Source organism: Centruroides vittatus, unplaced genomic scaffold (genome assembly GCF_030686945.1).
Source record: "Centruroides vittatus isolate TY-2023 unplaced genomic scaffold, ASM3068694v2 contig_482, whole genome shotgun sequence".
Lineage (NCBI taxonomy): Eukaryota > Metazoa > Arthropoda > Arachnida > Scorpiones > Buthidae > Centruroides > Centruroides vittatus.
The window spans coordinates 1297787-1324792 of NW_027122272.1; the positions used below are offsets into that span (position 1 = coordinate 1297787).

The 27006-nt window shown below is 26.1% G+C and overlaps 1 protein-coding gene across 9 annotated transcripts in view; it reads right to left on the reverse strand.

Annotated features, from left to right (window-relative positions):
- The window catches only part of mGluR (metabotropic Glutamate Receptor), a 127526-nt gene that overhangs the window by 19076 nt on the left and 81444 nt on the right, over window positions 1-27006 (reverse strand). For 4 of the 9 annotated variants that reach the window (XM_067273519.1, XM_067273521.1, XM_067273518.1 and 1 more), the window contains 2 exons: window positions 24832-25059; window positions 22175-23642 (listed from right to left, as the gene is read on the reverse strand). In XM_067273519.1, coding sequence (XP_067129620.1) covers window positions 22175-23519 — 1345 coding nt within the window. In that variant the 5' untranslated portion in view covers window positions 23520-23642; window positions 24832-25059. The remainder of the gene's footprint in view (window positions 1-22174; window positions 23643-24831; window positions 25060-27006) is intronic. The other 5 variants (XM_067273522.1, XM_067273524.1, XM_067273525.1 and 2 more) reach the window with 3 other exon arrangements.

Consider the following 27006-nt stretch of genomic DNA (forward strand, 5'->3'; position numbering starts at 1 on the left):
ATTGTGCTGCGGTTAACTTTATTTATTAAGACAAGTTACGTATGACTAAATCTAATATTTTTTCCATAAGTTTTATTTTATCATAAAATATATGTAATTATATTTAGTAAATGTTAATTTATTTTCATTAAATTTAAATTAAATACAGTAGATTGAATTAGTCCATTTCAGAATATCACATTATTTATATTATCCAACGAATATAAGTCTAATAAATCTTGAATATTAATTTTACATTAAATAAAAGTTCTATCAAATTTAAATAATTTTAAACCAAAGTTAAAATTAACATAAAATTTCAAAATTAAATACGCTTAAAATATAACATATAAAATAAGTTAACTTTAAAATATTTTATGTCAAGTGAATTACTGTTGTGAACTGTAATAAAAAGTATTATTATCAAAGAAAATACGATCTTTATTTTCAGTTATATCGTACGTAGTCGCGAAAAATATCCGGAAGACATCTCGAACAGGAAATCAGCTGACGATTGCAGGAATCCTGACAAATCCTTTCCGACAGCACTGGTCCACTTGACCCATGTTTTCTGCAGAGTTAGGCAGAAAACAGCTCCTTGCTGACAGTTGAAATGTTTCAGTTTCTGATATTCATATCTAATGTTATGTTCGTATGAAGTGTTATGCTAAAAATTGAACAAAAATTTTGAGAAAAATAAAAAATTTTCAGTCCATTGTTTAATTTTTCCTGAAAGATTTCTTTAAAATACTTTCCAAAAATTTCTCACAAGTTTTCTAAAGAAGAGAAATACTTCAGCTTCCACCTGTAATTTACAAGACATCTTAAAAATTTAATTATTATTAATTGATGGAAAAAACACGTTCAAATCATCAAAATATTGATTAAAGATTTTTAAAAATACAGACTTTATTTTTCTGGAATATAATTTTACGCTAAATATTTTACAGTAAAAACAAATTACCTATTTTTGAGAATATAATAAAATAATAGTAATTTATTATTATTTTATTCATAAAATTTAATATTTTTATAATTTTAAAATACATTATAGAATTTTATAAGGTCAAAAATAAGCCTATAATGATTTTTGTATTCAATTATATCTAACAGTAAACTTGTATGTTATATAATAAGTATAATAATATTGATTATAAAGTATGAAAACTGATAATATGTATTTGGGTTTTATTTATAATATATGCTCGCTACCTCAAATTAGTAGTGACTTGTCCCTGTTCATAATACTTTTCCTGTTAGCAATAAAGTCATGCAGTCATCTATCTAACTCCTTATAGGGGAAAATGTTTGAATTGAAATAACGTGACTTTCGGTTTGCGTCGGACGTTCTATAGTCAATCTGGGCTGTCTGGCATTTAGCTTTCCATATCTGGTCTCGGATTTCATCTGTCTAATTCCGTTTTCCAGATTAAGAGAAAGTCAGACAGACGGACGGACAGACGACAGTTTATACGTCTGATTTAGATAGGTCAGAGAATTTATAGGTCTACAGTTTTTCAAATTACAGCCCAATAATAGACATTTTAATGACGAGTTTAAGAAGTTAGTCGAACAAAATGCTTATGTTGTTCTCCGAATTTCGATAACGGATTATAACTAACGTATGGAAGATAAAATTCAAGTTTTCTCATATAGAATTTAGCTGAAATAATATGTAGGAATTGATGTTAAAAATTAAATTGAAAGACAAAATAATTACACACAGTTAAATTATGTAATATCGGCTTAAAAATCGAAAATATTGAACGAAATTTGAATTTGAAAACAATGGATGAACTATAGAAGAAAAACAAAGCAAACGAAAAAAATAATACGCAAATATAAACTTGATTTATATGTAAACAAGAAAAATAATTATAATCTCACTACTCATAACCGTGCATATAATCATAGTAAAACTAGAATTTAACTTTTGTAAAATTAACCAGAAATGGAAATACAAAAACTAGACATTCACCAAAATCCACTTCTTTAAGAAAAACCCAGAATTCAGCTGAAATTACTCAAAGAAATGAGAAATTCAATTCTGTACAATTCTGGAAAAAACGGCAACAAAATCGATTTTTAAATTGTAAAATGCTAATCAAGATTTTTCTGTTAGTTCGAAAGAAAGAAGGAAAAAACATTCCTTTTCTCCAGAGAGAGGGAAAAACCAAGATGGCTAAATTTAACTCGAAAATTATTTTTTGATTATCAACAATAAGACGCATATATTTTTTCATAACATTTTAATAAAATTAGCAATATTATCTACTTTTTGGAATAAACATTTCTTTTTCAGTTCTTATTCCTTTTTTGATAATGAATTTTTATTCCCCTAGCATAATGGAAATTCTTTATGAAAAATCTTAGAATTTTATCTTTCAACACTAATAGTAATATTCATTAGTTATTACATAAAATATTCATAGATTATTTCATAGTCCCTTAAAAATAGTTTACAAATACTCAAATTCTATTGAAATATTTGAATTATAGCTACAATCATCTGTCACCATTGTGACGAACAATTTTAGTTTGATTATTTTCAGGTTTTAACGCTGAGTGACCTCTTGTGCACACATAAATACAAGTTTTATATTTTAGAAATCCTAGCGAATCGTAAGACAAGATTTTACTCACTTTATTCTTCTACTGTAAATGAAAGTCGAGATCTACTATAAGATCTCGATTTATCCCATGAAAAAAACAGCCTCAATTAACTGAACAAATTAATTATTCCTGAGAATTGTATCTTAAATTGATAGTCTTTAGTCTTTAATATTTTAAAATTTAAAACCTAGCACGATTCTATTAAGCAAATAATCATTATAATCAGAAATACAAGAGTTAAATTTACTTCTGATTTAAATCCGGCTTACTGTCAAGATTGAGATCAGACAGGTTCCAGAGTAGCGGATTTTCCGAACCATTGAAACTTACGGTAAAAAATGACAATCTGATAATATCTGAACCTGTAAGCATGTTTTTTTATCAACTATCGTAAGCAAGCTATTGCGGATGTAAACAATATGGCGCGTTGGTGATGTCACAGTACAGTGTTGCCAATTTTCGGATAATTGTCTGATTTAGGGACACTTTCAGGTAACGTTAAGTAATCGTTTAACCTGAGAAAACGTTCATAATTTCGGCTATTTTTAGAAAATTTGCTAACTTGTTCAGTGTAAGTATTTAAAAAATCACGAATTTCATATACTTAAAAAATAAAAATATATAAAAATGGGACGTAACTTCTGATGACAATACACATGTTTTTCTCATTTTAGGTCAAAATCAACTTTTCTAAGCCGTTCCAAATAATTTCGGATATATCGACGTTCTAAACCAGATAATTTTCGCATTGGCAACATTGAAAAACTGGATAAGCGGAGGTTGTTCAAATGAATGACTTTCAACAGAGTACATTTTAAAATAAAAATAGCATCTAAATAAATACTAACTATATTAACAAATAACTATACTATCATATTTTCGTTGGATTTCATTGAACTATCTTGGTATCAAAGTATTGGTAAAAACCTCATTAGATCATTATTTTGTTAAAATCAATATTATTTTAAAACTTAACTATGAAACTATTTGAGGAAATTTGAAACTCATTAAGTTTAAAGCAAGTGAACATGAACCTAAGGGCTTTTCTACAGAAATTTTTATTAGATATTTAATTTTTCTCAAAATTTCTGTTGAGGTTTAAATCTTTAGCCTTTATGGATAAACTAGTGCTGTTTCAAAACCATAATTTACAATAATAAAGAATCAATCATTCATTCGAAGACTAAACATTCAATAAAAAATACAAATTACTCCAAATTGTTTTGTTTAAATCAGCTACATATGTAGCTGGTTTTTCTAACTGAATCAAAAAAGCATTTGATTCAGTTAGAAAGAATATCAAAAGAACATATCTGTGCAATAAAATATCATTATGTAAATTCTCCAATTGCCTAACAATTATAATAGGATAGGGTGCGAGATAGATATTAAAAATATAAGAATATTTCATAAAGTAGGCAATATATATAAAAGAAAATTGGCAGTACATGCTAATAAATTTAATCAGAACAATGGCATAAAATAGATCAAATTTGGCAAAATTATATTGTAAATACTGCAATTACGTAACTGAAGTATGCCGACATTAATTTATAGAGTATGGTAATTTTATAAAACTGTACTAAATAATTGGTTTATTTCGTTTTGGTTTGCAGTATTTAGCTTGGTAAATTGGTTTGATTCGGCAACATAACACATGGACGATCTGCCAAACCGGTGATGCATCCGAGAAGAACTTTCTATGGGAAACAAAACTGTAAGACTAAAATAAATATACTGCATATCTTCTAGTTTATGTTGACAATTTTGTCATTCTTACGCCTACCTAGCATTTTTACATGCGTAGTAAACTCAGTATATCACTAAATACAATTTTAAATTTTTACAATTTTTATGCGAGAACACAATTAAATCTTAGCTGTTTACTGTAAAACAACTATTTTGTAGATATACTGATACAACACAAATATAATAACTGTGTTTAAAAGTTCCAGATAATGGCATGTATGGTACAGTAATGTTACATACAGTACTTCTATTTTAAATATGTCAATGATGCTATATCTGGAAAATATCGTTTTATAATTACCTATGCGGTGTAAAAGTTATAATGAAAATTTAATGTTTCTAAATTTTTTTATTTTTTTCTGATATACGTTGTATGCCATCTGTGAAAGAAAGGATTAAACAAAGGCACAATAGTACCACGTCCATTATCTACCGGCGTTTTTTCTGTAAAATGATTCTGTACATTTATTGATTTTAATCATAAGTTTAAAATTAAAATCAGTATTTTGTATAATGTGGGTTTTGGAACGGGTATGTCTATGATATATCTGATTTTTACTTTGTCGATAAATGTAATGTCTGATCGTCGTGATGGATCGGATTGGATTGATAGGATAAGGCAATGCAACATAAAAGCGATCTGCCAACAGGGTTCCTCTCGGAAAGAATTTCTTTGGGAAACTGGCCTCTACTTAGGTGCCAGCTACGTGAGAAAACCCGGAAAACTCCATGTGGTCTGCCTATTGGTCAGGTGCGGACTCACGACCAATCAGTGTGTAATGGTTTTATCCACTCGGCCAGTAGTGGGCCTTATCAGGAATTGTTTTACCTGTAATTGTAGCTCTTCCATTATTTATTTTGTGTGTCCCCGTCTGTAATACTGTCTAAGGTTTATGTTTTGTGGTATTGTATCTACTGTAATGCTATAATTATAATTTGTAATATTACATATACTACAATATTAAAATTGTGTAATAATTTGTGTTTGATACGGGCTTTTTTATGTTTGTAATTTGATTATATCTATGTAAGTAATCTGTATTTATTAAAAGTTGTTATCCTGATGCGATATTTTGTATTTTTTTCACGTGATTTGACATTTTAAATGTCATCCTCAGGGCACGTTTAGGTAGGTGTGTAATGCATGCACACAGGCGGCCAAATTCCTAATTTAATTTTATTTTAATATAGTGGTCGGCGATGAAATAGATTGATGTTTGCAAGACGACTGATGATATAGATGGCAATTTATGGATACAAATAACTAAGCTTTAGGTTAGGTTAGCGTCTTATGATTATGTATTTTTAATAAAACAAAAATAATTTTTATCACAAATAAATATAGAGAATTTATAATAATTTAAGTTTATTTTCTAATATATAAACATCAAAGTTTGATAGAATTATATATTTAGTTTCTTAATATGTTTTAATTATATTGTTAGTATGCTTACAAACTAACAATATTATTAAAACATAATTAATTAGAAATTTTGATTAGCATTAGGTTTAATTATAAATATTTTCATTTTTCAAATATAACAATTTGTTTTAAACAATAGAAAAATTTAAAATGAAACATTTCACAAATAATTTGTAAACTAAACAATTATAATGTATAAAATATACAATTAAATTTATAATAAGATCGAACTAGAAACATTATTCAAAGTGAAATTGAATGTATTTAGAATTCATCGTTTCGATATTTCAGTACATATAAATTGATTATGCATAAATGCAAACAACTATCAAATTAAACTTAAAATAAAGATCTTTATTATTGACAAATAAGACTTTTTGTTATTTACAAATGTCATATTGAATATAATGAAATACTTTATTTTACAATCTAAAGCACAAGTATCAAGTTCCCACCAAATAATACGTAACTGAATTAAGTAACATTTTCAATATCATTAAGGAATATAAAATTTTGAAATTTTCAATTTTAAACATTTACAGCATTATAGTTCCCCATCTAAATTATTATTTGTAAAGAAACGTTTAATATATTTTTAAACAGTAATAATTCCTATAAATCATGTAACACTAAAAATCCCATTAAAAGGCTTAAAATCTGCATCATTTTGCATATAATATTAAGTGAATTATACGATTTTCTAAAATTAAGTAACAGCATAAAGGGTAACTAAAAATTTTATGAAATTGTATAATAAAAATATTTTTTATCTTGTTATTAAATTTTAACTTACTACAGAATTATCGATGGTCGGATGGCCGAGTGGTTAAGGATGCAACGTACCGATTTGAGGGACCCGTGATCAAATCCAGATGGGTCTTAAAACGCCAGGAAATTTTTGGAGGTGGTCCTTCGTAACATATCGGCCCCTTCCCTCACTATCCAGTCGTCCTATTGTGAACCTGGACGACTCACCAAGAGGCCCTCTTGGTGCCCACAAGACAGAAAGAATCAAATAACTATAAAAATATTAATCATATTGTACGAGGCTAAAAGTATTCCTTGGTATCGTCTCACATATTTAGATATGTTTGGACAAAACCTGTTAGATTTTATTGCACTCAGAAACATTTATATGATCGAAATCAGAAGTGTTTGCAGACCAATCAGTTCTAAATGTATTTTTAAAATCAATACCATATTCGTTAAAAGTAAATAAAAAAGGATCACAATAACCTGGCAAGAAATGTTAAAATCTTGAAACGGAAATTCATCATTAAAAATGATTTTTTCAATTGAAAAAGTTAAAAACGTTTCTAAAATGTCACTGTAGATTTCAGAATTAATGGATCCCATAACAATAGTGATCTGTCCAACTTTGAAAGCTGTCATGCAACTTTTATATCATTATTCGTGTGATATTTTCGACATGTACGAAGACAACTGTATTTGTCATATAACTTTTTTAATTTTTAAATCAATATAAGTTAAATATGCCTATCTTAGGTAATTTGTTTTATTTTCTCAGAAATTATGTGATTTATTAAGCATTTTTTAATTGTTGGCATAGTTCATAAGAATTCTATTCGTTTGCAAATATTGTTAAATAAAATAAATTTTTGCAATTTTATTTTATATATTAAATAACAGTTTTTGTTTTATAACAAAAGTTATTTAGTGTTGGATATTTTTTATAATAAATCCACAGTTTTCTAAAGCCGACTGCATAAATTCTTGCTTATTTTGCAAAATTCTGTTGTCATTTGTAATATCTTACTGTTTTATGAACGCTTTTATTTGTAAATTTCATTTAAAAATTTTGAGATAATTTTACAAAATCAATCGTACATTTTTGAATACGGATGAAAATAATTTTAAAAATTATCTAGCACAAACAAAATAACAAAACAATTTTGTGAAAACAATATTACTTCGTAAATTATAAAAACGTTATTAATTTAGAAAAAAATACACTAGACCCCCTATAACAAAGGTTCATATAACAGGGATTCGTATAACACGGAACGTATCTACCGTGTTATAGGGATCTACTGTATGTCATAATGTCGTATAACCCATGTAAAGTTTTTATGGGATATAAGTCCCATATATTAAATTTATTAAACCAAAACAACTGTCTGAAAACGAATCTGTATAAAGAAAACTTTATTATTTTACAATAAAGATAAAATACAGTGGGTGATCGGTTAACTAACAGTTCGGACTACGAACAAATCGGATAACGAACACTTTCGCAAAAGATTTTTATGTTCGGATGAAAAACACCTCACAGAACAAACACAAGAAGAAGCGACGTAAAATAATGAATACCGATTGGTCTTCCCTTGTCTTTAAGCAACAATTCGAAACTTTCCGGAGCGCGGGAGACGTCGCCATCAACGCTCAGCTCGGTATATACTGATCGGATAATATTCCTCCGAACTTTGAAACTTTCTCTTGTAATTCCAGCTTTTTATTTTTCTGACAGAAACAATTCTTTTATAGTATTCGCGAGACTGTCGGGCGGGCACTCGTTAAGTTTTGCGTCGGTTTTTATTTTCGAAAGGTGAGAGTATAATAGCAAAGGTAGAGAGTGGGCAGATGTCTGATGTTGCTGGGTAGAATGGCCTGAACAGGTCTACAGTAGGCAGCAGTTCAATCTTATCTAAAAAAGATACAGTATAATCAAGAAGACTCAAGCAGCTTAAGGAGTAACAAAAATCACATTTGAGAAATAAAGAACACGGAAGAGCTCATAATGGAACCTGAAACTGATCTGACGACAGAAGAACGCCAAGAAACTCGGCGAGATATGTTTTCTTCTGAAAAAGATGATTAATGCCGATATCTGCTATTAAAAATCTTTTGATGAAGTGGGAAGATGTCAGAACAACGCCTTAGAATGGCATCCAAACCAGGTTGAGGTTAATAGGCTTAGGGATCTCTACAATTACAATGCTATTAATTACTTCTGGAAAATCCCGAAGAGAGAAAAGCAATCGACATTAGAAAGATTCTTTAACTTCCACAAACGGAAAAAGCATGACTAATAAAAATGCAAAACTGTGTATATATGTATTTTTATTATTACATATAAATAAACGTAGTAAGAACTATATATTTTTTATTTTTTTGGGTCTCCAGAACGAATTAATCAAATTCCCATAAAAACGTATGATAAATCGATAATCGGTTAACGAACAATTCGGATAGCGAACAAAGTCTTGGAACGGACTATGTTCGTTAACCGATCACCCACTGTATATATTCTCTGTAAAGTGTGCTATTGAAACTCACATTTACTACTTCAACAATTATAGTTATTTAAAATTTCACAAACTGAAGAAACAATCTTCACAATTATTGTTCTTGCGGTTTGAAAAGAGACAAATTGTGAGACTTTGTGTTACATTTCTATGAGAAATTTTTAATGAATTCATTGTCTAAATTAATTTTTAATTAATTATCTTTCTATCATTCTATTCAAGTTATTAAGCAAGATTGTTATTATTTTTTCAAGTTAGATTTTAATAAGGATGTGATATGCGTAATAAAATATAATACTATTTACTGAATAATAATTTATTGTTTTAAATAGATAATATATATTATATCTTCAGTCGTAATATTTCAATATACTGATGTATATTTGTAATATAATTTATAATAAATTCACCATTTTTATGCGTATTTTTTTGAAACATGAACTGAATTTTTACATTCGGTTGCAATTGTATAAGGATTACAAAATAGAAGTTACTACATAAATCAATGGAATTGAAGAGATATTGAAACAAGCTATAAATTTTAGATAGATATGCAATAAAGTAAGTTTATTTCTCATATGACTGACTGAATAACGAATTGTTATGTTCCAAAGAAAGCTTACTTAAATAATTAACAAAATATGACAAGGTTTAAAGAAAAATCATTATTACAAATAGTGAAAATGCTTTTCAATTGTGATTAAATTCTTTTAAACAATATAAGAAACAAATGATGTCCAAAGTAGCTAAATACCAGCCAGAAAATGTGATTAACCTCAAATGGAACTGAATCTTCGTCCTTCAATAACGTGCTGAATGAGTTACTCAACGTCACTTATCACTTTTTCTCTTTCTTTTAATAAATTTCTTTTTATTTCCTTCTCTGAAATAGTTAATTTCAGCTCTTTATGTAGATATTTAACTTATATTTCAGAGTTTACATTTTTGACACCATTTATTCAATTATCAATCATATAGTAACTACGTGATTATATGACTTGATAACATAATGTTTCTATTGTCAAGATTGAAGTGTATAAGAAAGCATTCTTATATTACATATATCCAATAGTACATTTTATTCTAGTTATTAGAACATTTGACAGAAATCAAATCGTGTCCTTCGTTTCATTCCATGTCAATTGCACGTACTGTACATTTTAAATTTGGATCTCTACTCTTTATTCAATTTATATGTGACTTAAATACAAGATTTTAAATTGTGAATGCCATACACTTATCAATTAAATCGCATTTAATTGATTTAAGCCTATATTTCTTACTATTAGTTATCAGTCCAATCTATTGATTTCATATTGCAGCTTGCTTTTTTCAGTTAAAGTAAACTATATTAAATCTAAGCTAAATATAAAAAATTCATATTAATGCATTTTTACTAAATTTATTTATGTTTGTTTGTAAAAGAAATATATAACATAAAGCATTAAAAAATACGATCCAAACTGATAAAATATTAACAGCGAATTGATATTTAATATATGTTAGAAATTTCTATAAAAATATTCATAAAATACTCGAATAAATTTCTCTTATTTTACTATTTAACAGTCTTGAATGTTTCCCTTGACATTATCGTAATTCGAAAAACTTTGTTAGTTATTTATTATCTTTGAAAGCTGTTTACCTCATCATGCTCTCAAGAGATTCAATAGTGTAAGCTTTGAAAGGCTTCCACAAAGGTAAATTTTAAAATGTATAAAATACTGCTGAATACAAAGAATTCGTATGTGTTTCTACAACAGATATCCCTAGATAAAATTTGCATTTTAAAACTTCGAATAAAAGTAGTACTTCCCTAAAATCAAGTTCTCTCAATTTTCATTCTTTTATACGTTTTGCACTCTTAAAGAATTGTAAAAATAATTAAATTTGTATTTCAAAACTTTAATTATATTAACTTCATAAAATATTTTCAATTAAATAAAAAGTTAATAGAAATAAAGAATTGAAAATACAATAGCCTACCTTCTAAAATGTTAAATATTGTAAGATTGATATTAGAATGTTATAAATGAAATATAAACCTTTAATTAGCTTGAATGATTTTTTTCCCTCAAAAAAGTCCAGTTAGAAATGGAAAAATGTAATTAAAATAATATCATAATTTTATATCATCTTATAAATACACGCTAATATATAATAATATTAATTAGGATTCTTCGTATCATTTTTCTAAATATATTCAATAATAACTTTTTAAAATGTTTTCAGTTTTGTTTTTTTTTTAAATTAAAGAAACAAAAATAAGATTTAAGAAGAAGTAACATTTTTATGAATATTTTAAAGCACTAACAAAAATTTACGGATTTACTTTGAGTGAAATCTGATTTAAATAATTTCATTTTTACCTTTAAATTACAAAAATACTAAAATTTTATTATTCAAAATGATGATTTGTGTGGTTTGTTCAGTAAACCATAAACTGCAATAAAAATGGTTTACGATTTTCTTTTCAAGTTTTTATAAATTCGCTTTTATTACATTTTATCAATAATATATTGCAATTTCCTTTGAAATCTGGTCAATACGAGACTTAAATGAAATGAAAAATTCCTTCGTAAAATAAGAAACTTAATTATTGTGCTCGATGAGTTTCTAATAAAGTACTGTTTTATAAATGCTAGATGAATGTCTAGTTTTATATGTTTATTTGAATTAATAATAAAAAAGTCTTTTTGAAATTTCCATTATATTAAATAACTTTTATTTAGTTTCTCGATAGATTTACAAACGAAAATTTTCGTCGTAACACTTATAAATTAAAAAATATGTAATTTATTTTAAAATAAGATTTAATAACACTAAAACTATACACCTTTTCTATTATTAAAACTATTGTAGGCTACATACTAACTGTAAAATAAATAATGTAAAAATGTTCTTGCATATGATTCAATTCAATAAAGTATAAAAAAAAGCTTAAAGGTACTGTACAACCAGATAAATCTTTTACATTTATTATTTTTAATCCTAAACAGCTTTATCAGGCCGTTTTATCCGAGTTTTCAGTTATCCACGGTAGTATCAATTTACATTATCTAGAATAATCAGAGTTTTTCTGTAATAAGATAAATGATTTCTTTAAATGAATCAATTCTATGAAAAATGATAATCTTGATGGATTGATTATTTTGTATTCACAATCGATATCTATAGAAAATTTTGTTTATTTTCTTGGTACTTTGATTAATTTTCATTATAATGATGCTTTGAATCCTTCTCATCTTTACTTGACGTTGATTAATTTTTCTTTTATCTGAATTAATTTTCACTGCTTCTTAATAATTGTAATATTTGGAATATTAACTTCATTGTAATCAATAAAAATAGTCTTTCAAAACAAAAATTAATTAAGATTATATTTGCGTATATAACGTAGAAATTGTAATTTAAAATAGTTTAAAATCTAAAATAAAGGTCATCTTTAAATTATGCTTCATCGAATTTTTGAAATTATATATCACAAATTAATTGAAGCACATGTTTCAGATCAAAGCATTTAAATTACATTTATTAAAACTTATTTTTATGTTAAATCCTTTAGGGAAAAATGACAAAATTATCTTTTCTAAACCAAGAGAAAATATTTTTATTAAATTATTCAGTCAACCAATATAATAATAATAAAATTTCCTCAATTATAGAAAAATATTAAAGTTAGATATTGAAAATAGAAATTCCAGTAGGCAATATCTTATAAATTCGAAATATGAAGCTTTAATTTAAGAGAAGATAAGATGAGGAGAGTTTCGACTATTTATTATCATAATCTTAATTACTGCATATGAAATACTAGAGTCGATCGTTTCTACGGTCATATTGATTTCAATTTGTTTCCTAAATTAATCTTCCAGTATTTAAACACGAAACCACTAACATAAGGTGGAAATGAATAACGTAGAAAGTCATTAACTAAACAGCAGCTCTAATTCTTACCTCAATTACAATTTGCAACTTCTGCAGATTATGTTTCAGAATATTCAAAAAATTCCATAACTTCAACTTCATTGTAATTATTACTAAATTTATAAAATTGCTTAAAGTCCATCAAATAACAATTAATAATAAACAATGAAATTATTAATTTAATAACTGTCATATTCCCATCCTTATCACATAAGTATTGTACATTATATAAAGTTTTTTTTTTTAAATTCGAATATACTTTGAGGGCCTAGCTATACCAACTATAGTGTGGGTGTCTCTAGCAGATTGTGCGACGACCTTGCCGGGGTCTGTGGGTTAAAGAATACACTGATGAAGAGGGTCAGGAGGCTAGCCCGGAAAATATTTTGAAATGTAATATATTATTAAGTAATGTACGTACAAAACGGTACAAAAATATTCGAGATTTAAACGTTAAAAATTATATATTTATCTATGAATTATAAATAATCACACGGAAGTTCATTTGGAACAATGGGGTGACCGAGCCCATATAAAACTTTGAGCCATCTTTCCCATTATTCGAAATGACGAAATCTGTTAGCTGTGGGCCTGATATGCATGTAATTAATTAATATTGGCATATATGTAGATGATCCTTAACATCTTTTAATCAAAATTTCATGATATCAGCAAAGAACTGCGATGTAATATTAATTTAAATACATTATTTATAATTCATTTGCATAAAATAGGGCCTAATAGAATATGTAAGATATCTATCTGTATGTCTGCATATAGCAGGAGCATACCACATGCCTTTTCCAGCTCTTGCTACAGAGAAAAAAAGCAAAACATAAATTTAACGTAATAATTTCTTTAAAGAAATTTAAATATTTAAATTCTTGCTTAATTATAATTTTAAGTAATAAATTCAATATAATATTTAGCTTATATTTAACAAATTTAACAAGAGAAATAATACGTATAAGTCGTGAAAGTATATGTGATTTTTATGAATGTTCATTAACAAGAAAACTATAAAACTTATTTTAGCCCATTTTTGAAATTATGTATATATTCTTAAATTAAATCTACGTGAGTAGACAATATTACAACACTGAAAATTTTTCATTTAAAAATTAAAAATATAAATGTGAGTACTGTATATAAAAATATGTTGTTGAAATGACGATTAAATAGAATATAAATTAAAAAATAAGCAAAAGAAGTAAACAATGAAAAAAGTGAGAACTGCGAAAACTTTCATTCTTGATGGGATGAAAAAAATGCTGCCTTACTATACAACTTATACGATACTAAAGCAAGTCCGATTTATAATTAACATCCTTGAATCCTTCAAAGTGATTAAATTATGGAAATTACTTTTTAATAAACTCGTAAATTAACCTTTAAAAGTTACAGAAATTTTGAAGGAAATCTAATGTTATGGATTCAGGTTTGAATCTGATTCAACTCCTGATTTTTTATGGAAAATTTGGATCAGGCATCATTTCTTCATTTCCAGTTATGCTATCCTATCCATAAATAAGATTAAAATATTATCTCATAAGGAGTTATTTTGAAAAATCCTTTAATTTATCTTTAGATTCATTTTTATTTTTAAACTGTACATTTTCCGACTTTCAAATAATTCGAGTATATAAATACATTATATATGAACGATAAATTTTCAGTTTAAGTATTTTTACGAAAGTAAACATGTATAATCAATATTATAGGATTTCAGTAATATTATCGATTTGATTTAGATAGACGACAGTAAGATCTAGAAATAAAATTAGAAACTCTACGGCTTAAAATATAGAATAATAAATCAGAATAAATCTTATCTAGATAGTGTTGAATAGAAGAGCTTTCTATTCATTAAAATTATTCTCTCAAAAAACTAGGATTTCTCAATCTGGCCCTATTGTGTCGATAACAATAGATAGAGTCTAGAACAAAAGGCATCTTTCTATTTATAGGACATTTTTGCAGAACCTAATGCAAGCTCCACAGGGGATAATTAATACTTTAAAATATTTTAAGCTTTGCCAACGTTATACCTAGGTTGTTTGTATGAAATTAAATGTTTAATAAGTTGTTTAAGTTTTTATATAATTAATAATTAAAAACTTTAGTAGAGACATAATCTCATTCTTTTAATATAACACAAAAACGCTTCCATATTTTTCTTTCACCGCAATATATTTCTACTTAAAAAGAATATTTTCGTTCATATCAACCATTTTATCTTTTTTATTTATCAAAGAGAATTTATTCAATGACTAGGGGCATTTTTTATCATCATCATCAAGCATAACAAAGGAGATGCTTCTATTATTCTGAATGTAACAGATATAGCACGTTCGTTTTTAAAATTATTCCACCAACGTTAACAAATTCTAAGACGTATTAATTTCATATTTTAAAAATTTACGTAATCGAACCCATTTTATTTTATTAAATTTTGCATTAAAACTTAATCAAAAATTATTATTAAAAAAGTTATAATTTTACGACAAAGTTTTCTATTACTATAATTTTAAGATTTTCAAGTTTCGTTCCAAGTCTTTACAAGATTTATAATTAACAAAGTATAAAAATTACTAATTTATTCGTCGTCGAAAATATTATGTCAGATTATAAGAATATATATATAAAAAGCTTGTTCAGTATTATGCCAAACATGTGAAAATAAACTGATGCCTTTCAATCGGCTTAGTCTCAATCAGATATTATCACTCGGCATTTTCTGTTTCCTATTTTCTTCCTTCTTTTAAGCCTATAAGTTCTCATTCGATGGCAGTCTTGTCTAAACCGTTTTTCTTTATTCGATCGAAGTTGTTACTTCATAGATTACAAGAACTGTTGCCGTTGTTTTCTTTAGAGAAAAAGAAAAATGGGGATTTCCACAGTCAGATCGACATAGAAACAAACAATTCCAAAGTTTAAACAAAAACAATAGCCTTCTATCTCATGAAAACGATTTTTGGTAGAAGAAAAATAACTTTCTAATCTGTAGAAAGCTGCGTACGTTCTAACAAATTCTTATATGCGATTTAAAAACAACGACACACTTTTGAATTCATACAGAAAATTTTGCGTTACAAGAAAATAACTGATCCATTTTCAATTGTAAACATAACTTTATGATAAAATATATTTATTTTAACGTTAAACCTATTCTTTTAATTCTTAAGAGATTATATTTAAGATGCGTAAACTTCATTTTCATAAATATTGATGAAAGACATTTATCATTATAATCCATGCGTAAAAACTCAATAAAACAGGATTATTATCGTAATAAAGTAAGAAAAAATATTAATGTAACAAAAACAGTTCGAGAATTAATAAAATTAATTTAAAACTTACGGAAAATTAAAAATATTATTGTATATAGATTTTAAAATATTTTAAATTTATATAAATTTAGAAATATATTTATTTAATATAAATTTAATCTTTTTATGATAATAATTTTTAAAACTTTGCTATATTACTTTTATAAAGAGAAGAGTAATTTTATTTGCATATTTTATGCTCGTGCTTATTAATTGAAAAAGTTTTATTTTTTATTTCCATAGATAGAAATTCATTATATAATGCTATGTACCGTACTTTCTATTCTTCTCTCCGTTATAACCATGATTCTCATTAAAAAATATGGAATTTTTTTCAAATACTTCTAAATAAAATTATACAATGTTTTATAATTTGAATTCAGTATAAAAGACTATTTTGTTATTTTAAAAAGAATTATTTAAAAAGTTTAATACAAGCATTAAAACAACAAATTTCTTAAGAAATATTTTTAAAAATTTTCAAAGCGTTTCAGTTCATTAAAATAAAAACAAAATACTGTAACAATTATACAAAAGAAAAAATATATAAACGTTTTCTTTTGCATTTTATTTCAATAAAAACATTTTTATCTTATTTTTTTATATTAATTATTCTGTTTTTCCTTAGCTATATATATACATATATAAAACAGAAGTCTCTGTATGTTACCTATCAACTCCTAAATCTTTTGACAGATTAGGACCAAATTTTTTATAGTTATTATGATCCTGTGGAAAATATGGACTATACACAGACATTCACTTCCTCTCCTGATTTCATCTCCTTGAAACTATATGATAATTTTATTGCATTATTATATAAGTAATAATTAGGATGGTGCCAGTTAGTTTTAAAATATTAAATTGTCATAGAATTGCTATCTAATAACTAATTGAACTTCAGCCAATTATTATAAACTTCTATGCTTTTTATGTAATTTTAGTTTTAATTTCAAAATGTCAACTTAAAACATGTAAAATGAAATACAAAATATCTAACTTGAAATATTATCTGAAGCGTTTTTAGCCTTTTCAATTACTTATATTTAATTTACACATTATTTCTAGAGTAATATAGGTAATTTTGATAAAGGAATAAATATTTATAACAATATTTGCTGTATTCAATGTGTAAATATGTAAAAATAAATAAATATTCATTTTCAGTACGAGTAAAATTTTTAAATAAATTTCATTAATACCAAAATACGGAAGACGCTCGATTTAACGAACTAATTACGGGAAGGGACGTCCGTTATTGTCTGAAGTCCGTTAAATCGAATTTATTTTATAATGATATATTAATAACGAGCTTTTTAAATACAAGATGTATTAACGTGTTAATATAATGTATGAATATGATAAAAATATTATTATAACGTACGTACATTAATTTATACTCTAACTCACTGACCCAACCTTTTATCATGCTCTGTTTAAGAATCAAAAAGTTCTAAATTATTCCTTTAGGACAGAAAATTTTATCCGTTAAATCGAAGACTTACTGTAATTAAGATTACAACAGTTTATATAGAATTTCTTTTCCTATTATGTTATAATTTTGATGTTCCAACACGTTGTTTGATAACCAAGCAATGTTGTTTATGTAAGAAATTGTATTCTCTTTTTGTAATTGTTAATTTTAAATACACTTCTCCTTCAATAGAATTCGCACTAATTATTTAATAAAGATCATATTCTAATTGCAGCAGCTTATATATCGCGTTTCATTCATATATATATTTATATTGTATATTATACAAATTTCAATATTAATTTAAATATAGAAAGGTTGTAATGACATTTATACTTTAAAAATACTACAAATTATAACTTTATTATAAATTTTAAAATGTTAAATAATTTAATTATAAGAATGTATTTTCTTTGTTTTCGTGCTTTAATGATAAAATTATTAAAATAGATTTCTATAATTAAATTATTTAATATTTAACATTAAAATGTTTAAAGGACTTTCTCCAATTAATTCGTTAAATCAAGGGTCTATTGTATTTGTTAGATTTATAAACATAATTAAAATGTAAGAATAATAAGTAACAAATATTTTTTATTTTTTTTTATTTTTAATTATGTACAAATAACATTAGTTCTTCTATGCATATATTATATATATATATATATATATATATACTAATTTCACATATGTCTATGTCAACGCGCTTGTGTAAATAAACACGCACATAATGTGTTTATGTACATAAACAGATTTCAGAATTTAGGAAAAGGTAAACAACTCGTCAAAAGAGTAATTACAGTTTGTATTTTTAAATCAATTTGCGATATGAAGGAAAAAACTTTAAATAAAACCATAACAAATCTTTACTTATGAGTTTAGAAAAAATATTTATAAAGTAAGTAACGAAATGTTTAATAAATAATAAATAATCATTTATTAAGTTATGCAAAACTGTACCGACAAATTCTTATAGAATAAAACCTGTGTAAACCGGAATTGCAGAATACCGAATGTTTTTTCCGGTTTGGCAGGTTTCCGTTTTAAACAGGTTTTCTTTAACATAGAAAATCGCTCCGTTGTGAATAATTTTTTTCTGTTTATTCAGTTTTTACTGTAGAATTATTTTATAAAATAAATAATATTATCAGAAGTTGAATTGAAGTTTGTGAAGATAAAATTTACAAAATTAATAAAAATTGATTATTGTTGTAAATTTACTCATTCGTAGTTATTCTAAGATTTAATTATCTGTGAATAGGAAGTGCATTTAACAATTGAAATTCAATTCGAATAATTTGCACGGTTGATTTAGTTTAAAGCACGTTGTAATCATTGTACATAGGAACTTGGCATTTCTCATTTTTCCTTATGCATGAACTTTCATCGACATATTCGAACATTAATTAAAGTTTGATCGTTTATGCGAGTTACTTGGAGCAGAACTATAAAAGAAAATTTTTACGAATGATCATTTCTAGATTCACAATCTTCTCCACTTTCAAGACGAAATAATTCTCATTTTTAACGTTATTTGTTTAAATTAATATATTTTAATATTAAAATAATAATAACACAATTATACATTTTATATTTAATCACGAATAAATCAATTATTATATAAGGCAACTTAATTAAATTGTCTACAATATAAACAGAATTAACTTAAAGAAATGCTATAAGTTTGCATTCAAGATAAATAAACGGAAATAAATTAACAGAGTTAATATTTTTTGTAAATTCATCCATATAAAATCAATTTTAATTTTCTTTTATAAACAAAATAATGCTTTATATACTATTTTTTCATAAAGAAAGAATAATAATAATAATAATAAGCATAGTTACGGTATTATGTTTACTTTTCATACACGTATTCGTGTATACAAAAGAAAAAAAACAAAATTTGTAGATAGATTTCACATTAACTATAAATAAATCATAAAAAATTCGATTGAAAACATTTATAATAACAAATATATAATTTACATTAATATAATTCCCTAAATTAATAGGGTTTGTGTAAGCTTTTTATCACTAAAAATAGGCTTGAAATTACTTAAACATTGTATTAACAAAGTACAGTAAAATAATAACAATAGAAAATAATTTATATCTCTAACATTAATTTTTTTTAATTTTGATTTATTTTTATATTATATAAAGAATATTTATAAAATTTAAACTACTGATTTCAACTAGGTATATAACTTTAGTGTATATTGTTTTTATTCGTTTAAGGCATTAAACATTTAAAATGTAATTTGTTAATATTAAAATGTAAAGCACAATAACTAACGTAACCAGATCCTTACTTTTGTAAATAAATAAATGAAGAATAAATTAAAATTCGTCCAGAAAAATAATTTAAATGTGACAAACGCATTTATAAACATGTACTGTGTATACATTATCTAAGAGTTCACTCTTCATTCACAACTCTAGTGGCTACGTCCACAGTTGTATAGGAGCAAAACTATCCAGAGCTCAGGTGTAAAACCAGTCCCTTTCACCTCACAGTGGCTCCTTTGGTGTTTTTTAAACAAATGAAATACCCAGAATGTTTATTAATAAAATGCAGTCTTGCAGAGTTTATTTTCTGTCAGTAAAAATAAAGTTAATTTTTATAGTGGTAAGATAAAGTTTTTCTGGGCCTGGAGAAATATCCCCAGCTCCCATTTCTCGACTGCAAAAATGAATGTAGATTTGCGTGTTATCTAATTTGGGCCTCCCAAAATTGGAGCTAGTTACGTTACAACACATTTTTGACTATATTCGGAAGCAAATAAAAAGATATTTAAATTAAATATAATCTAATTTAATGTTATCTTTTAATTAATATTGTGCTTTAATGTCTTTTCTTTATCACAATTCATTGACTTTCAAACCGTACATTCGTACAACGCATACTGTTTTCATTGATTATATTTTTATAGAATAGAGGAAGCGAACCTGTGGCACATGGGGAGACATCGTCTGGCATGTAACGTATCGTACGATTTCGTTTCATCACGTGTGTTTTTTAATCATCCTTTCGGTTTATTACTTGGTCATCCTTTTTTAAATCAGCTTCTTTACGCTGTGTTTCTAAATCATATAATACAGATAGTCATTCTGCAAGATGCATTTCGGGTCTAGACCCTCCTCAACTGCAGACAACACAAAAAGAGGACGCTGAAGATAAAGTCGTTCAATTATCAATGTACTATATGATATAGAAACGTAACGTTTAAAGGACAGAAAACTTCAAGTAAATTAAATCAGCTTCTTTACATTTACTCTAATTAAAGCATGTTTGTTTCATTTATTCAAATATCATTATTCGAAGTCTAAAACTTCGGCTCGCATAAACAATTTTTAATGGCAAGTATGCTTATTATATACGTGTACACAGAAACGTTTGCTGTCCCCGCTATAGAAGAAAGTAAATTATGAAAATGCATATTTATTTATATAAAATACATTAACTTTTATAATTTTCTAGTTAAATAAAATTTTAAACTTTCTACATTTAAAATATTACGTAATTAGATAATTTACAATTTAAATTTAAAAAATAAATCTTTTTATCGTTCTTCATTTTTATTATCTAATTACATTTTAAATTGTATTTTAGTTAAATGAAATTTTAATAAATTTAAAGAATATTTTTAAAATATATCCAAAAATAATTAACTTAATAATTAGGAAAATTAATTTTAATAAAATTAAGTATTGCATTTTAATCATACCTATTAATAAATAAATAAAACAATATAAATATATTTTATTGTAATCCCCTATCAAACAGCTTTATAAATAATATTTACCCTAGTTTATTTAAATATACTAATCTTCACTATTCATAATTCAATAATGGAACTGATTGTAAAAAATCTGTATTACATCAAAAGTTCTTTAATGTTATTCAATGTCTGAAAACTATGCTATTCTTTAAAAATAATTTTATTCGTTAAACTTTTACCTTAGAATATTTTTATGTAAATATTTATTTAATATTTTGCACCTTGTTATCCAATATTTATTTAAATACATTTTATTTGTATTGAATAAATATAGGCAGTAGCTCTGTACAAATGTCAGCATTGTTTATTGTAGTATTAGAAAATAAATAAAATAATGAAACACGTATGAAACCAGTATTCAAAATCAAATCTTGAAATTAATTATTGTGGAATCATATATATTGTTATATATATATACATAAATTATGTATTGCTAATTCTATCTTCGAATTAATTATGGTATAAGTAAGCAATGATTCTGTTATCTTTTATATTCGAAAAATGGCTTCAAATTTCATTTAAATAACAAAATATTGAATGTTATTTAATGCCTAGAGTAAGAGGATTATTATTATTTTATAATTTGATTCTTATCTAAGATATGAAAATGAATTAAATCTGAAACCTACCTATAAATGAAACTTTGAGAAGATAGTCTTTGTATAAAATTCCTCCATCTAATTCTTCCATTTCACTGCAATATGATTCGTTTCGAGGTTTGCATAATTTCGTCCATACAGCATGCAAAGCATGAGCAAATGCATATACAGCGTCCACTACGAACTGAACTTTAGATTCTTGCTTATACCCAACCGATTCGTCTAATCTCAAGTGAGGTGAACAAACAACGTTTTCTGTGTCATTTTCTTCTAAACCATTAGGAGGAAGCTTACAAGAAAACACACTTTCCCAATATTCTTGGAACCATGGATTTCTTTTGTTATTGTAAACAGTTTTGTTTTTCATATACCAATCAAATTCTTCAATTTCTTTGGATTGCAATTCTACAGTAATAGCACCTTCTGCAACATCTTCCAGACCTTCCATTAATTTTTCTTGTGTTCCCCAACCGTCACTTCCTATCCAAATTAAGTGATTTTCACCATGTCTTTTGGCTGCTTTTAAAATTCCTTTGGCATCTTCAGCTCTTGTAAAAAGTACCACACCTCTCGCATTTGGTTTTGATAGCAAGTTTTTATATATGTGATCGTACGATTCTTCAGTGGGTGAGTGTGGTACTTTTTCACTTACAGCTATACAAATTTTTTTATTACGAGCTTTCTTAGTGAAAGCAGTCATTCCAGAATCTCCGTATTGTCCCTCGGATGCTACCAGAGACACATAAGACCAATTGAATTTCTGTACTAGATCTACAAGTACATTTGCCTGATGTTTATCAGGTGGTACCGTCCTTGCAAAAAAGTCATAACGTGTTTTGTCACTTAACGATATACTCGTTGAAGCAGGACTTATCTGTGGTATCCTAAATAATCGTAATAAATTGGCGACTTGCACGGAAACTTCGCTATAAGAACCACCAATTACTCCAGTAATTGCTTTAGTTACCGCTTTCATTTTTGGTTGGCTACCATCTTTACACTCAAAGGAACTGGCATCTATTGTATTCACCGATGCTCTAATAAATTCCATGGATTGATTAAGAGCATAGCTATCACTAGCGCAAGTATCTAAGATTATGGCACCTAATTTGATATTTCTTAGCAAATTAGGATCATTGTTGATTTTATCAATTGCGAATAACATTGCTTCCAGTCTCTGGATCCCTCTGTCCTTGTTTATCTCGCCACATTTACCGTCTTTTTTCAATGATTTTTGATGAATTGGCACAAGGCCACCGATAATAATATCACCAGGCACATGCACTTTCTTGCCAAACGTTTTATGAATGAAAGGCGAGAGACACAGAAGGACACAGGTGAGAAGGAGCCTGGAGATCATAACATGAAGCTCCATTATTATTTGATGATGTCAAAATCTAAACTTGAATATTTTTTAGCCGCCCGTCCAGCTTTTCATTTTCTGTGGAAGTTTCGAAGCATACATAAGAATTTGCTGGAACCAAGATTAAATCTTTGACTGAAATAAAATTATATAATTTATTTCTATGTATAAATGCAAAAAATTCTTACTTTACAATGAAATTGAATTTATATACATACTGTAATAAAATATTAAAAACTTTTAAATTAAACAATACTGCGATGTTCCGATTTTAATAAGCGAAGGTTATAAACAAATTACATTAAAAACTTGAAAATAATACGCATTACTCTTTTTACTTCACTATTTTTTCATTCATTCGAATCAATATTAACGAGATATTAATAGCAGCAAGTTCTGATGCAATATATATTTACATAAAATCTTCTTAGACTATTATATATTACTATTACAAATACGAAAAATTATATTTATTTTCATGAATAAAATAACTTTATGTAAAAGCCGAAATGGTTTTTTAGACAACGCTATATAGTTTTATTTAACATTTCATATTAATAATAAAAATCAAGTATTAAAAGTTATTATAATGAATTTATTTAATCGCATGATAATATTTAATATATAACGATGTGCAAAATATTCACAACTAATTTATGAAGGGTATAGAAAAGCATTGATGAATGACTTTTATATAGAAAGTCATTCATCAATGCATTTCTATACGCATCTCAGAACGAGCATACTATAAATATGAATGAAAAAAATAATAAATTTATATAAGCCCAAATTGTTGTTGGAAATAGTCAGTTTGTTAAATTTAATTCATGCATTCCTATAATTTTTTCAGTTTAATAATTTGATTTCTTGCGGATTTATTTTATTAAACAATAAAAAATTTAATTCTAAATTCGGTTTATCTGAATAAAACATTTGGTTTTTAATTATTTAAAAATGTAAAAATTTAAATAGTTAGTTAGTCAAATATGAAAATAGATTAATATTAAATATTTGTTTTATGTTAACCTTATGAATATGTGTTAAATATTATTATTATTTAAATAATTTAATCTTTTAAATCATTCTTTATAAGTATAAGTTTTTATATATAAATTATTCGAAACAATTTATTGGTTTCAAAATAAGTTTTTAGTTTATTAAAAACATCTGTAACTCTGTACTAATTTTTTTTTGAATATATTATTACAGAATTCAAATTTTTATTAATTATTTATTTCGAATTCATTTAGTTTTATATTAAAAAATATAATTGGTTAGTGAAAAGTTGAAAATTCATAGTAACATTTTCTAGAAGAATACTCACTTCATACAGGAGATGACATATCTTCGAATAAAGAAAACTTTATCATTTCTATTCTCCAAATCCAAATTGATTATGGATGATGGTAAAGTTGTAGTTTTGTCTATTGATACCATTGTGATAGATACCCTTGATCACAATGGGTTTCAGGTAGTTTCAGGATATCTTCATAGATCAGAGGATGACGTCAAGTTGTTCATATTAGAGATGGCACTTCCTATAATTTATTTTCTGAAAGTCATGAAAATTTTTATAAATTTCAAAATATTCTTAATTTAAATATTTACAAGCTAAATTGCCAATTAACATTTAAAATATGAATAAATAATCGATTTTCTTACTGTAAGTTATTTAGTAAAATTCTCTTAATATTTACGTAATAAAATAAGTGAAATATTAAATATATGAGAGTAAACATATTAATATTAAGATTGTGTGTTAATAATTTTTCGTAAGAAGAGCGAATATTTTATATTTTTTATTACATATTTATCATTATAAAATTTTATAATATTTTACCACGTAATGTACAGAATAATGAATGTGAAATAAATAATTAAGAAATTTTATTTATAAGAAATTTCAGTAATCGTTTTTTATTACGCTATTCGAAATAGAAAAAATTTATTTTGATAACGAGCAATTATTTATTGTGACATCTTTACAATGCCGGGCTGCAATTTTTAATCATATGTTTAATTTATTTCATTTAAAATATATGCTCTCCATCTCAACTTAGCAGTGGCTTGCCCCTGTACATCACACTTTTCCTTTAACAATAGAGTCGTGCAGATCATTATTAACTGCTTTCAGAGAAAGTTTCGAATTGAAATAACGTGACTTTCGGTTTACATCGAAAGATCTTATATAGTAGACATGGGCAAATGCGGCTCTTGCTGAAAGTGTTAATTTCTGTTTTTTATTATTATTTTTACAATTTTATTTTTATAATTTTGTGAAAATATGTTTATTAAAAAAATTCAATATTTGGTTTATATTATATTTATATTATATAGTAAAATCGCGCACCTTACCATACTCTCTGCCACGACAGTACAGAACTGCGGCTCCCATGCATTTTGCAAAATTTACATTTCGGCTCCCACTGAACTCTTGCTTGCCCACCCCTGTTATATAGTTAATCGGAGACATCTCCCCCTGAGCTTATCTGGTCTCGTCTTTTATCTATCTAACAAATTTCTCGAGATTAAGTAACGATGGACGGACGGACGACAGTGAGAATTTATAGGTCTATAGTTTTTCAAATTGCAGCCTAACAAGTAATAAAAAATCCAGCTACGAGGCATAACTTTCCCGGCAACATTTAGAATTTTGATGGCGCCATCTTTATAATATTTTATTTTTAAACGCTTTTATGTTTTTGACTATTATAAAATGACAAAAAGCTTCATTTTGAGGTTATAGATGAGATTTATAAAAAATTATAAATGCTGATAAGTAAAATCGTCACTTAAGTTCGACCCTACTGGAGATACACACGACCTCCTTTACATCCCTACCCCTCGACCTTTAATAACCAAAATTTAATAGCATCAATCTCCCTAATAAACAAACCTCCCTGAAAAATTTCAGAAATTTTAGACAAAAAGTACAGGAGTGATTAAGCTTCAAACAGAGTGAACAAAATCGTGCCCCCCTACACATACCAACATCCATACATACAGAAATTACCCACGAATTAATTTTGTATTCTTCGACGTTTCAAGGTCCCCTGAATCCAAAAATGTAAGTCTTGGGGCTCAGTTAAAAAGGTATATATATAATTTTAAAAAAGTTATAAAATAAAAGTTATTTTAAAACAATGAATATAAAAAATTATTTTGATCTTTTCAACAGTCCTTTTTTTATTATCGAAGAGATGTACTTACACCACACTTGGTAGGTCACCGATCGCCATATTTTTTCTCTGTGATATATAACAACCGGAAGTAATAGGAATAACATATAAAAGTAATATTTTAAATTAGAGATGTAACGCTACTCTGTTATATGAAATTAAAAAAGAAATAAAGGATAATTAATCTGAACCACTAGGCCTTATATTTAGTAGCGCAATCAGAGAGGTGCCCCACTTATTTATACAAATAAATAAAATAATAAAAATTAAATAAGCACAAAAAAATTTGAATGAGGCAAACGCATTTACAGATGCATATA